General features: G+C 43.9%; 1 protein-coding gene across 2 annotated transcripts in view; it reads right to left on the minus strand.

The window, feature by feature from the left end:
* The window catches only part of LOC125413492 (SAGA-associated factor 29), a 39,942-nt gene that overhangs the window by 4,383 nt on the left and 23,003 nt on the right, over positions 1-12,556 (minus strand). For both annotated transcript variants that reach the window (XM_087908450.1, XM_087908449.1), the window contains exons 2-4: positions 5,899-5,995; positions 3,573-3,648; positions 2,596-2,668 (exon numbers count right to left, since the gene is read on the minus strand). In XM_087908450.1, coding sequence (XP_087764576.1) covers positions 2,596-2,668; positions 3,573-3,648; positions 5,899-5,973 — 224 coding nt within the window. In that variant the 5' untranslated portion in view covers positions 5,974-5,995. The remainder of the gene's footprint in view (positions 1-2,595; positions 2,669-3,572; positions 3,649-5,898; positions 5,996-12,556) is intronic.

Below are 12,556 nucleotides of genomic sequence, written 5' to 3' on the forward strand. Positions count from 1 at the left end.
CCTGCAGAAACGCTTTAGCTTGGGAGTGCTGGGACTCAGACAGGGAGGCACCCAGAAAGCAGACAAAGAATGATAGTCAGGAGGCCAAAGGTACTGTGAAAGGCTGACATTGCTGCTGGGCCTGGTTGGAGTTCAGAGTTTTATGTACTACATCCAAAATTGCAGTCTGCATCAAAAGAAACAGCAACAACAAAACCCAACAAGAACCCAGTCCAAGGCTTCAGAAGAAAAACATAAAGGGATACTCAAGCTAACTGGTGACGTGAAATGGGATTTTCAAACAGTCACAAAGCATCTCCCCATAAGACATTTGCTAATTACACAGCAGAAAACAGAACCTGGGAGATATCACATCAAGTCATGAGACACAGTATCTTGGGCCTTCCAATAGAAGGCTACCACGGTGTTACCAATGCCCCAAGTCTCAAACCTGAATCTAGAAGCCAGGAGGAACTAAATACACCCAGGAGAGGTCCTACTATAGAATAACTAACCTACAGCCTTCAAAAGGTCAAGTCACAAACCAAAGAGAGATTAAAAACTGACCCAGATTACAGAAAACTGGAGACATTTGCACAGTGGAGATCTGCACTAGAACAGGGCCTCTTCCATGATGAAATGTGAATAAGCTCTCTGGGTCACAGTTTTATATCTGAGCCGCTATCCTAATTTATGCGATATATAAGAACCACTATGGTGTTTATTACTTATCATCCAGATGAGTTCAGTAACACCCAGAGGCATGGGTTTGTCTGACCTAGATGGAGTAGCTTCATCTCTCTTGCTTGCTTTCTCTCTCCCAGCTGCTGTGTTGGGAAGGTCTGGTTGGGTGTTTACAGGGTGACAAAAATCTGAATTAGCAAAGGACTTCAGAGCAGGCCATGTTTGCCTAACAGGCTTCTAAGTGTCGAATGCTGGGTAGGTTGTCCTAGAGCCATTCTGTACCGAACTCTTTAGAGTCTTCCCTCTGCCAGCGGTTAGGACAGAAAGGGCAGTTTGCTTTTTACTCTCAAATGAAGATTTGGGGTGTAACTCAGTGGTACTGAGCTTGCCTATCACACACAAGGCTCTGGGTCTCATCCCTAACACTACAAAAGGAAAAAATAAGAAAAATAAACACACAGAGCCTTCTGGGTTTTCCCCCATTTTCTTTTTTGGTTTTCGAGACAGGGTTTCTCTGTAGCTTTGGAGCTTGTTCTGGAACTCACTCTGTAGACCAGGCTGGCCTCAGACTCACAGAGATCCGCCTGCCTCCGCCTCCTGAGCGCTGGGATTAAAGGAGTGCACCACCACTGTGCCCCAACCTCACATGGGGAGCCATGCCAGAGCCCTCCATCCAACTAGAAACTTTGCCATCTTGAACCTCCCTTCTTTGGCAGAATCTCTTTCCCTAAACAGATCCCGAAACATGGCTGCTCTTGCCCTGGCTCTGCTCTCTGTTCTCCCACTGCTCCCGCAGTTCCACCAGCACTGTGGCCTTGGTCTCTAGGTGGCTTTGAATCTTTCTCCAACTCTTCTTTTTCACTACAACTCTGAGGATTTATTGTTCCCCAAGGCCTCTAGGGTGAGGCCTGTGGTACTCGAGCCCTTGTGAACTCCCCTCCCCTGCTTCTGAGCCACACAGGCTACTCTTGTCCTTACCCTACAGCTGGCTCCTTAGGGGCCTAAACACGCAGCCATTACTAAAAAGAGCAAACTAAAACTGATTAGGATGACTAACTTTCTGCCTATAACTTGCATTAAAAAGTGAAGAGATCTGGCTACACATAATGGCACATTAACTGTGACTTCTGTCAGAACCCTGTGAGATGTGTTCATTTAAAATAAGCAGAGCTCTGTCAGCACCTAGCAGAGTACTAACTGGACTTCTGCCTTAGGAACCAGACTTCCCCATTTACTAGCTGTACGAGTTTTGGCAGATTTTATTTTCCCTCTATGAGTCTGTTTCCTTAACAGTAAATTGGGACAATCCTAAAAACTACATCAAAGGACTGCTTTGAGGATCAAGTGAAGTAAATTAACACAGACGAAGTATTTGGGCCAGGTATGGTGGAACACATCTTTAATCCCAGTACTAGGGAGGCAAAGGCAGGCCAATCTCTGTGAGCTGGAGGCCAGCCTGGTCTATGTAGTGAGTTACATGGGAAGCAGAGCAACACTGTGCAACTCCATTTCAAAAAAAGAAAAAAACTAACAAAGTACTTAGAATGGTAACAGGGGCTCAGCAGTGCCACACAGTGGTCCCTGTTCCCATCACAGGCACAGCATTGCCATACAGTGGTCCCTGTTCCCATCACAGGCTGCAACAGTCAGCATATTCCCATGGCAGGGGAGGTCAGGGTTATAGAATCTGGCCTTCTCTCCTCATAACTCACGGTATGTTCACAATCCAGTAGAGTTATTACCTATATTTTAACGACAAGGCAAGGGAGTTTTGGCTGAATCGACTTCAGTTCACACACTAGGAAACGGTCAGCAGGGTATGACACTGCTTTACTGCCATCTATAGAGCAATATGCAAGAAGGGAAGGGCTTGGGAAGGGCCAAGCAGTGGGAGAGGGAGGCAGAGCCCGGGCAGCTCTGTACAGTACTCACTTGCACTCAGCCTCTGCATCGGCCTTGGCGGTTGTGTAGAGACCACGCAGCTTTGTCCGGTAATAAGGGGAAACTATAAACACAAGCATGAGGGGGCGTGAGCAAAAGGAGGTGGCAACACGCAACCCTGAGTCCAGGACACCAGAATCAGCCTGAAGAGGCTCAAGGCCAGGGCCTGGGTTCTTAGTTTTATGAGTTCAAACACGCTCCCAAGGGGTTAGTAAGATGGCTCAGAAGGGAAAGTACTTGCCTTGGAAAGTACTTAGAAACCAAACTCTATCACCAGAACCCAAGTGTTTCGTTTTTTTTTTTTTAAATAAAAAAAAAAATCAGGCATGAGCAGCCTGGCTTAAACACTGAGTTCCATAACAGCCAGGGCTGTTATATATAGTGGAACATCTTAAAAAAAAAAAAAAAAGAAAAGAAAAGAAAAGAATTGGTGTCCAAGGAACAAAACATGAAGTTGGCTTCTTCTGCACACATACATATACATGTGCATTTACAGGGAGTAGTTAAGAAAGTACTCCCTGTCTGTTCATCAGGGTCACATTTCCATATGGTAAAGATGCCACCACCATTCTCGGAAAGCACTTTCTAACCTGCCACCTGTCAATAGCATGGCAGGCGCAGAGAACCAAGGAGAAGCAAGAACTGTCCAAAGCTATTCTGAGTTAGAAAGCACCAGGCACAGGGGGTGACCTGCCTTGGAGAATATTCAGAAGCCATGGGTGACTCTGCTTCAGAAAATCCCCGTGCCCATGAACTCTAAGGTAAGGTGAATTCAAGGCTGCTTTTCTAGTGCTGAGCTGAGAGACTCTGAGGTCTTTTGGTGCAAGTCCCTGCCACTTTAGGTCATTCAGCCAAAGAACAACTGGAACATGCAGATACAAGCAAAAATCCCTCTGAAGACACAGTAAGGCCATGTTCCTGATCTCAGCCCTTCCCACCTCCTTTCTCTCCTGCCCTCAGTTACTCACTCTTGTTCTCAGTCTGCATCCGCTCGTGGGTTTTCTGGATGTTCACCAAGTTGTGTTCACTCCTCGAACGCTCTTCCTGTAAGGATGAGGTCAAGAGGCCATGAGGTAGACCCTCGCCCTAACAAAAGGCTCCCTCTATGTTATACCTCCCCGTCTGTGCCTTTTGACAGATGATTCATTACACACCTATCCTTACAGTATCATTCCCAAGAGTTCTATCTAAACACACCCTATGCTGCTCCGATCCTTTCAGCCCACCCCAAGTCTCCCAAGGCTCTGACAATAACACCCTTGTACTGTCTCTAGCTTTGTCTTTTCTGGACTTTGTTAAACAGCTGGAATGAAGTATAAAGCATATAACTTACTGTGATCTTTCACTTAGCAAATATGCGCCAATGTTTTATGATTCTTATTTTTCAGGGTATACTAACTACAAAGAGAATGTTCTAGAGAGGAGTTTCTGGGAATTGCTCCCTCTTGGCTCACTGGACCACATGGTCCAGCAGAATAGCCAGTGTGTGGCTATAAACATCAATAAGCCAGACATGGTGGCATATGACTTTAAACCCAGCACTCAGGAGGCAGAGGCAAATAGGCCTCTATGAGTTCTAGGTCAGCCTACTTTACATAGGAAGTTCCAGGCCAGCCAAGACTACATAGAGAGATCCTATCTCAAAAACAAAATAAAACAAAACAAAACTCACACACACACAACACACACACACACACACACACACACACACACACACACACACACTTCACTGAGCAGATGTCTGAAAAGGCAATAATGGACAAAATAGAGCAATGGCACGTTCAACATGCCTCCGCATGCCACAGACACAAACACACACCATGCTTTATTTGTAAATGAAAGAAAAGCTATTTTAATACGCAGGAGAAATGAGATTCACAGCACTATGGGGATGAAGATATGGCTCAGCAGTTAGCGCACTGGCTGCTATTCCAGAAGACCCAGGTTCTAGTCCTAGCACCCATATGGCAGCCCACAGTTGTCTGTAACTAGAGTTCCAGGGGATCTGACAAACTCTTCTGGCCTCTAGGGCACCAAGCAAGCAGGCACTCATCATCATCATAAAATAAAAACAAGTCTGTCATCTGCCAGATCCAGTTCCTAGGTACTACACGCAGAACGAGCAAATGTGCATGTGACTGTCACCTCTTAGTTCTAGAATGGGGCACTGCACATTTTCTGGTATGAAACTTCACTGCATCTAGGCCATCATTATACATCTGCAACACGAGTGGCCAAGTAAACGCTGGCCCACAGACAGAAAGGCTCGGGGATCGGCAGATGGTGGCCTGTGCCTTGTGGGATGAGACAGATTCCTGACGAATGAGGAGTTGCATTCAGAGGAAAACTATTTGTTAATTAGAATTAAGATGATCAACCTAAGGTCTCTTACAGGAAAAAGGCCAAGAATGGAAATGTAGAAATGGTGAGGGCCTCTAGAGTCAGGCAGGACCAGCAAAAATGCCAGGTAATTCTAAAATCATCCATCATGGGGAAAGAAAGGGTTTAAACACTGATTCAGCAGAGCAGGTTAGGTACTTTGAACAGATAGAGGCCAGAGAAGACGCAAGACAAGCCCTCACTGCTGCAGCCCATGGGCATACTTAGGTGAGTCTCACGGACCTCCAGGGCACTTGTAATGCAGTGAAACACTAGGGCTGCTCCTGAACCAGCTAACAGAGCGATCTATGCTGTGTCAACACTAATAAGAATTACCTAAAGGAAGGTGGCAGACTCCAGGATGTAACACATCTGGACTGAGGCAAGGTGACTGGTTTTGTTTTCAACCTATCTGCAGCCCAGAAATATGTGGCCATGGGCAGCAGAGGGTTAACTCAGCAGGCCTGGGTTGTCTCAACCCCACACATTTTAAAGTGCTTTGGCCTTTGACCAGATCCTGGAAGCTAACTCTAAGTCCTTCGACTGTCTTGCCTCATAAGAACATCTGTGATTTTTTGGAGTTTGGGGATGGAGGAAGAGGAATGATGGCTAATGGGTACAGGTCTAGAACTGACCGTGGTGACGACTGTACAACTAAATTTCTAAAACAATCACTAAATTGTATGCCTTCAGTGGGAGCTTTGTGTTGGATGTGATCTGTCTTTCAGACCGCTGTTAAACAAAAAGAACCCTGAGATCATGTACTTGACAGAAAACCCAAAAGGAATGGCAGTCAGACACAAGATTCCCTCCTGCCGCCTCTTTTCCAGCATCTTAGCTCACAGTGGTCTCTCTGAACATGACCTCACCTCTACACAGCTTCGCGCCATAGCCCGTGTTTTACTTCGCTCTTACCTGGGTTTGCTTGATCAGCTGATGGAGCTCTGTGAGAAGCTCTGCAATTCGGGAATCAGCAGAAACGAGGGCCATGGAATGGGCCTGTGAGGGACATCTGGTCAGAGGGAAGAAAGGAGGGAAAGCCGTCACTGTCTGCTGTGGGTTGGGCTGTATTTCTGAAACGTGAAGTCCTAATCTTTGGCGCATGTTAAGGATGTATTTGAAAACAGGGTCTTTGCAGATGGAAGTCAGAAGTAAGACAAGACCTTAACCTGGAGTGACTGTGTCCTTATAAGAGACAAACACACACAAAAGGACGATAACCACAGAGGCAGAGACTGGAGTGATGTAGCAAGTGACTGCTGGCCTTAAACTCGAAAGCTTTCGCCTTTGCCTTCAGAGTGATGGACAAGCACCACCACACTCTACTTTAAATAAGACATTATATGAAGATGATTTCCAAGTCAAATGGACATTACTTTCTTACTAGAAAGAGAAATTACTAAAAAAAAAATCTTTCCCAAAGTAACTTAAATATATTATAATAAAATGTTTTTGCATAACAAAAAGTAATTAGAAAAAATAAAAATGACAATAAAAGGTAAAAAGAAAGTTATGACTAGTTGAAGATAGATATATCTAAAATAAAATTTTTTTTTGGATGGGTGCTGGAATTTTGTAGAATACTGTTTTCTTAGAAGGGTTGTTCTGGTGCCAGGCATGGTGGTAGGTACCTGCAATTCTACCTACTCAGGAAGGACAGGGAAAATTCCATGTTCCAGGCCAGACTAAGCTACATAAAAAAAAAAAATTATTTCAAAAAAAGAAACAAAACAAGTACTGGTAGCTCAGTGCTGGAGTGCTTGTCTAGTGTGCACAGGCCCTACAGCCAATCCTGAGGGTGAAAAAGGCTTTAACGTGACACAATCCTGATGAGCAAAGGGATGCACAATGGAGATCCTAAGGAGGCAAGGGACAAACGTCTCATGTCCATTCTTTGCATAAAGGCACCCAGTGGAATATAACCAGGCATGTCTAAGCATTTTCTAAGAAGGGCCCAGAACGGTAGAAGGCCATGTGGGATAGAGACAAAAGACAAGGTTTACCACAAGAAATGACCTGGTATCAGAGGAGCCCCCTTGTGAGTCTGTGAAAAACACACAGAAGAACATCTTCCTAGGCATTGGTGGGGTTACAGAGAGTGAGCAGCGGAACAACCCACTGTAGGTGACAAGCAACCTTTTGAAAAAAGAGATGTTGAGCTCAAAGAATAATAGAGGCACACTGCTGCCTACTGGGCTATATATAGGAAAACCTTATGTAAAAAAGATGTGTGTGTGTGTGTGTGTGTGTGTGTGTGTGTGTGTAGGGTGCTGGAGAGATGAGCACTGGCTGTCCTTGCAGAAGACCTAGGTTTGGTTACCACCATTTACATGGTGACTCAACCATCTCTAAGTCCAGTTGCAGGGGATCTGATTGTAGGGGAAAGGGCCAACCAAAGAAATTGGCCTCGAAACCAGAGCCAGTGAAAGAAATAATTTGATACTTTAACCTTGAACCCAGAACCAAAGAAATAAATTGACTCTAAAACTAGGATCAAAGAAACACACTGCGGCCCTTGAATAGAGCCAGTGAAAGAAATATGCCCTGGCCCCAAAACTAGAGCCAAAAAACTTAAAAAGGCCAAACACAGTTTGGTTCTGAAATCAGCTCTCTCTGTCCCTGACCAACTAAACTAACCAATCCCTGAGCAGGAAAATCTAACCAATTCCTCTTATCCCTGGGAAAACTCCGCCCCTAAGAAGCCTTACACCTGTCAGTTGGCGGCTCCACCCTGGCAGAGGCAGCCACTCTCCTGGTTCTTCCCTCCCAAGAAATCTCTTGAACAAGTAGCTCCAAGTTGTTACAACTTCAGCTTTGCTGGGGAAGCCATAGACGGAGAAGAGTGGGGCTGTAACACTTTGGCTGGGGGAGCCTTTCCTAGCAGAGCAGAGTTGTTCCTTTCTGAAGCACCAGAGCTGAGCTGTAACAACTTTGCTGGGGAAGCCCTCTCCTGCAGGAACAGACTTGTTACATTGTTACATACATTCCCTAGAGCAGGGCTGTAAGCTGCTACACTTACTGTGGTCTGTGCTATTCCCTGGCTCCCAGACGCCAGAGCACTCTTCACTCGAGTTGTAACACTCAGTATTCCCTGGCTTCAGATGGCAGGATCTCTTTCCTTACGAGCTGCAATGCTTACACTTGATGACCTCTTCTGACCTCTGAGGGCATCAGGTATGTATATTGTCCACTTACATACAGGAAAAATGCTCATACACATAAAAATAAATAAATAAATCTCTAAAATTTTCAAAGAAAAATAGTTCTCAAGGCTAAAAAGATCAAGAAAAAGAGGATGACACAAAGGAATATGGAGACAAAGGTAAACTGGATTTTTTTGGTCTGTAACTCATTTAATATTCCTGGACACAACCCATTCTCAAAGAAAACAAAACTACAAAGCAGGGTATGGTGACACATACCTGCAATCCAAGTACTTGGGAGGCAGAGGCAAGAACATCAAGAGTGTAAGGCTAGCTGGGCTATATGAGACCCTGTCTCAAAAAGTTAAAAATTAAAACCCCCACAACAATTAGGATGGAAGGGTGTGTAGAGTCTCTTTTGGGGAATTAGCATGTATGTTGGCTTTAGATAACACTGTCCTGGAGGTATTTTCAAGAGCCATTCATCTTTCCTGGTAAGACTGTGAACTGGCATAGGAATTGAAGCAAGTTCTTCTTGGTATACATCAGTTGCTCAGCTTTATATAGGGACAGTTCTTTTGTTTGTTTGTTTGTTTGTTTGTTTTGATTTTCAAGACAGGATTTCACTGTGTAGCTCTGGCTGTCCAAGAACTCACAGAGATCTGCCTGCCTCTGCCTCCAGAAGCCAGGATTAAAAGTGTGTACCATCACTACCCTGAGGAGACAGTTATCTTCAACTGTGATACAATTTACATTAAATTGGTTTATTATCTGAATGCCACTCTGCAATTGTAAAACAAATATGGCTATTCAGGACTAGATATAATTCTGTGGTACAGTGCTTGTCAGGCATGTTCAAAGTCCTGGGTTCCTGTGTTTCTTTGTTTTTAATTAAAAATTATCTTATTTTATGTATATGGTGTTTGCCCATCTATGAACCATGTGTGTGCCTGATTAAGACAGATGCCAGAAAGAGAGCACTGGATCTCTTAGAACTGGAGTTACAAATGGTTGTTAGCCATCATGTAGGTACTGGGAAATGAAAGTGGGTCCTCTGTAAAAGCAATGAGTGTTCTTCTGCTGAGACATTGCTCCAGTCTCTCTCCCCTTTTTGAGACAGGGTTATGCTATGTAGCTAGATTCAACTAGAACTCATGATGTGGTCTACAATGTTCTTGAACTTGTGATCTTCCTGCTCTGCCTCCTGAGTACTGAGATTATGTGCCAACATTCCTGGCAAGGCTTGATCCCTTGTGCCACCGAAACTAACAATAAATCAAAAGAACTAAGTAAGGACGGGGGAGACAGCTCAGGGGGAAAACTACTTGCTGCACAGGTGTACTGACTTGAGTTTACATCCCCAGAACTCATGGAAAAGCTGGAGGCAGTAGTAGAAGTGCCTGAAATTCTAGCACACCTACAGGAAGGGAAAGATTGGACAGGGGAACCTCATCCATAGCACAGAATGGGCCAGCACCACTTGCTTTATATCACCACAAGGAGACCCTGTCTTAAAGTGGAAAGGTAAACACGCAAAGACTGTCCTCTGTCTTCTACATGCACACCGTGGTATGCATTCACCACTCACACATGTTACATACACTCATATATAAATGGGGAGGAGGAGGACTATTAGATTTCATTTTCATGGATGAGAAGACAGAATATTGTTCCGACAGCAACACTCCCCTGCTGATCTACAGGACTCAATGCAATCTTAATCAAAATCCATCCGGCTTTTCAGCAATTAACAAACATCCTAAAATTCACACGAAAAACTCACAGGATGTAAAATCATCTTGAAAATTTAAGCAAATTTGAAGGACCAATGTTTCATAATTACAAAGTCTAGCACAAAACCAATCATCAGAGGTGGTGTGGAACTACCTTAGTAAGGGTTCCCCCCGCTGTGATAAAACACCACAAAAGCATCAGAAGCAATCTGGGGAGGAGAAGCTTTATTTCAGCTTACACACCATGATGAAGGGCAGACAGGGCAGGAACTAACACAGAGGCCGTGAACCAATGATGGTTACGAGATTGCCAGCTGCTTCCTTATACATCCTAGGACAACCACGGTTGGCACAACCTTTGCAGGCTCTCACAGGAAATGTTTGCTTTCCACTGACTGGAATACATGTAGGTTCATGCTATTTCATATCACCTGACCACCTTTTGGGTGGATCTTTTCGAGGTGCTCTCTTTGCACCCCCAGAGGAAGGGCTGTATCTGGTTTCGGAGAGCCTGTCATCTGTTACCCAGTCTCTCACCACGGATAATAGAAACTGCTTATACTTCATTTTTGTTTGTGGATTGAGGACACTATACACTCTAAATGAACTGAAAAGTTCGCAGTTTATAAGTACAGCACCCCCCCCCCATTTCGTTGTTTTCTTTAGAATGGAACAGCATGAAAGGAAATGATCTGCACGGTCAATGCCTTTCGTGTGGGCATGTGTTCCTTGATGCAGGAATATTCTCTCCTATTTTTTTTCCTCTTCCTGTTGTGGAATAGAAGTGTCATGGATCACTGATATTATCTGGACAATACACTTGTCTTTCCATGCTAAGAGAAGAATATCACCTTTTCTGGAAAATACTATGTCACCTTTCTTCATGTTTTCATTTTCAAATATGGTGGTAAGCCTCTATTAGGGAGACTAATAGTCCCAGAGACTCTAGTTTTGTTCTGTAGCTGTAATTCAGCAGTAGATGCAGCATTGTAAGAATTATTCTGGTAAATATGGTGCCCTATGCCAAGATGGGGTCCAAGGACTCAAAGCAGTTTCTTGTCATTCTTTTCCTTCAGCAGTGCAGATCTCTGGTGCGGGAGAGTTGTCAATCATATTTTGATAAATGCCGATTGGAATTTATGCTGATTGGAAATGCAGGCAGGAAGTATAGGTGGATCAACCAGACAGGAAGTAGAGGCAGGGCAATGAGAACAGGAGAATGCTAGGAAGGAGGAAGCCCATTCCCCGTACTCCTGCCCAGACTACTGAAGAAGCAGGATATGACCTGCCCTGCTGAAAAAGATACTGAGTCATGTGGCTAACATAGACTAGAATAAATGGCTAACATAAGTTATAAAACTTAGCAAGAAGCCTGAGCTAATGGGCCAATCAGTTTATAATCTTATGGAGATCTCTGTGTGATTTTCTTTGGGGCTTGCTGGCTGTGGGGTATAGGGCGAGACAGAAACTCCAATAAACCGGCCCATCATGTTACAGATCTCCACATGGCAGACACACCCGGGGTCACTCTCACACACCGTCATCCCCAGACTGCAGACACACCCGGGGTCACTCTCACACACCATCATCCCCAGACTGCAGACACACCCGGGGTCACTCTTCTACACCGTCATCCCCAGACTGCAGACACATCCAGGGTCACTCTCACACACCATCCCAATTAGTAAACCGCATTTTATTATTTTTGCTGGGTTGCATGTGGAGAACTTTAAACTTTCTCTTCATAGAATCATTCCCTCATTCAAAGACAACCATTGCTTTGGTTTGTATATTGTTCAAAATTTATGCAGGAAATAATCCAGTAAAGGTTGAATCTTGTAAGTCTCCCCAAGTGACTTTCTATTTTGGCTTTATCATTGAGATGCCAGAATGATATTTGCTCAAATCTATTGCAACTCACTGTGGAAATATAGGGGTACATATCAAAGGATCTGTTCACCAATAGTCTTTCAAGCTATCTTTTCTTGTTTGACCTACCAGAATAATTAGGTCAAGGAATTCTTGATGTACTTCTGTAGTATTCTTGATTTCACTGCACTTTAATCATGATGTTTGGACAGCTCTTTGCACATCTCAAACAATTCATCACCAAAAAAGAGATTAAATTCATCATCAGAAAAGAGATTAGTCACAGAGGGTACAGAGCCACAAATGTAGTGACCCTTCAAACATCTGTAAGCATGATATTGTGTCAATTTCAGACCAATAATTATCAGAGCTTGGTCAGTGTCGAAATCTCTTGGAAGCACTTCTACTTTGTGCTTCCTTACAGGTCTAATAATTTCCCTGTCATCCGCATCTTCGATCTCACTAGGAATTTCTGATGAGTTATCATTAAATACTTGTGGAAGGGCATCGGTTTGTTTGTTTGTTTGTTTGTTTGTTTTCCCTCCTTTTCCTGAGAGAGGACATTTCTAAAAGTGCCAGGAACTTGAAGATGAAGCCTATTCGAATAAAATACATTGTAAAAATACAATGCAATTATAGTGCTTTATGGGTTCGTGCAATTATATAGTTTTTTGTAGATTAACCTGCATGATTTCCACAGCTGAGATTGCTTCATTTGATGTGGACAAGATAGTGTGTTGACATCTAAGGTCAGAACAGATGGCATATGAAAAATAAGAAAGCTCTTAAAAGATGGCACGAGAAACAAGAGGAAACTCATGAGCTGTA

The sequence above is a fragment of the Myodes glareolus genome, chromosome 7, assembly GCF_982192425.1.
Source record: "Myodes glareolus chromosome 7, mMyoGla1.1, whole genome shotgun sequence".
NCBI lineage: Eukaryota > Metazoa > Chordata > Mammalia > Rodentia > Cricetidae > Myodes > Myodes glareolus.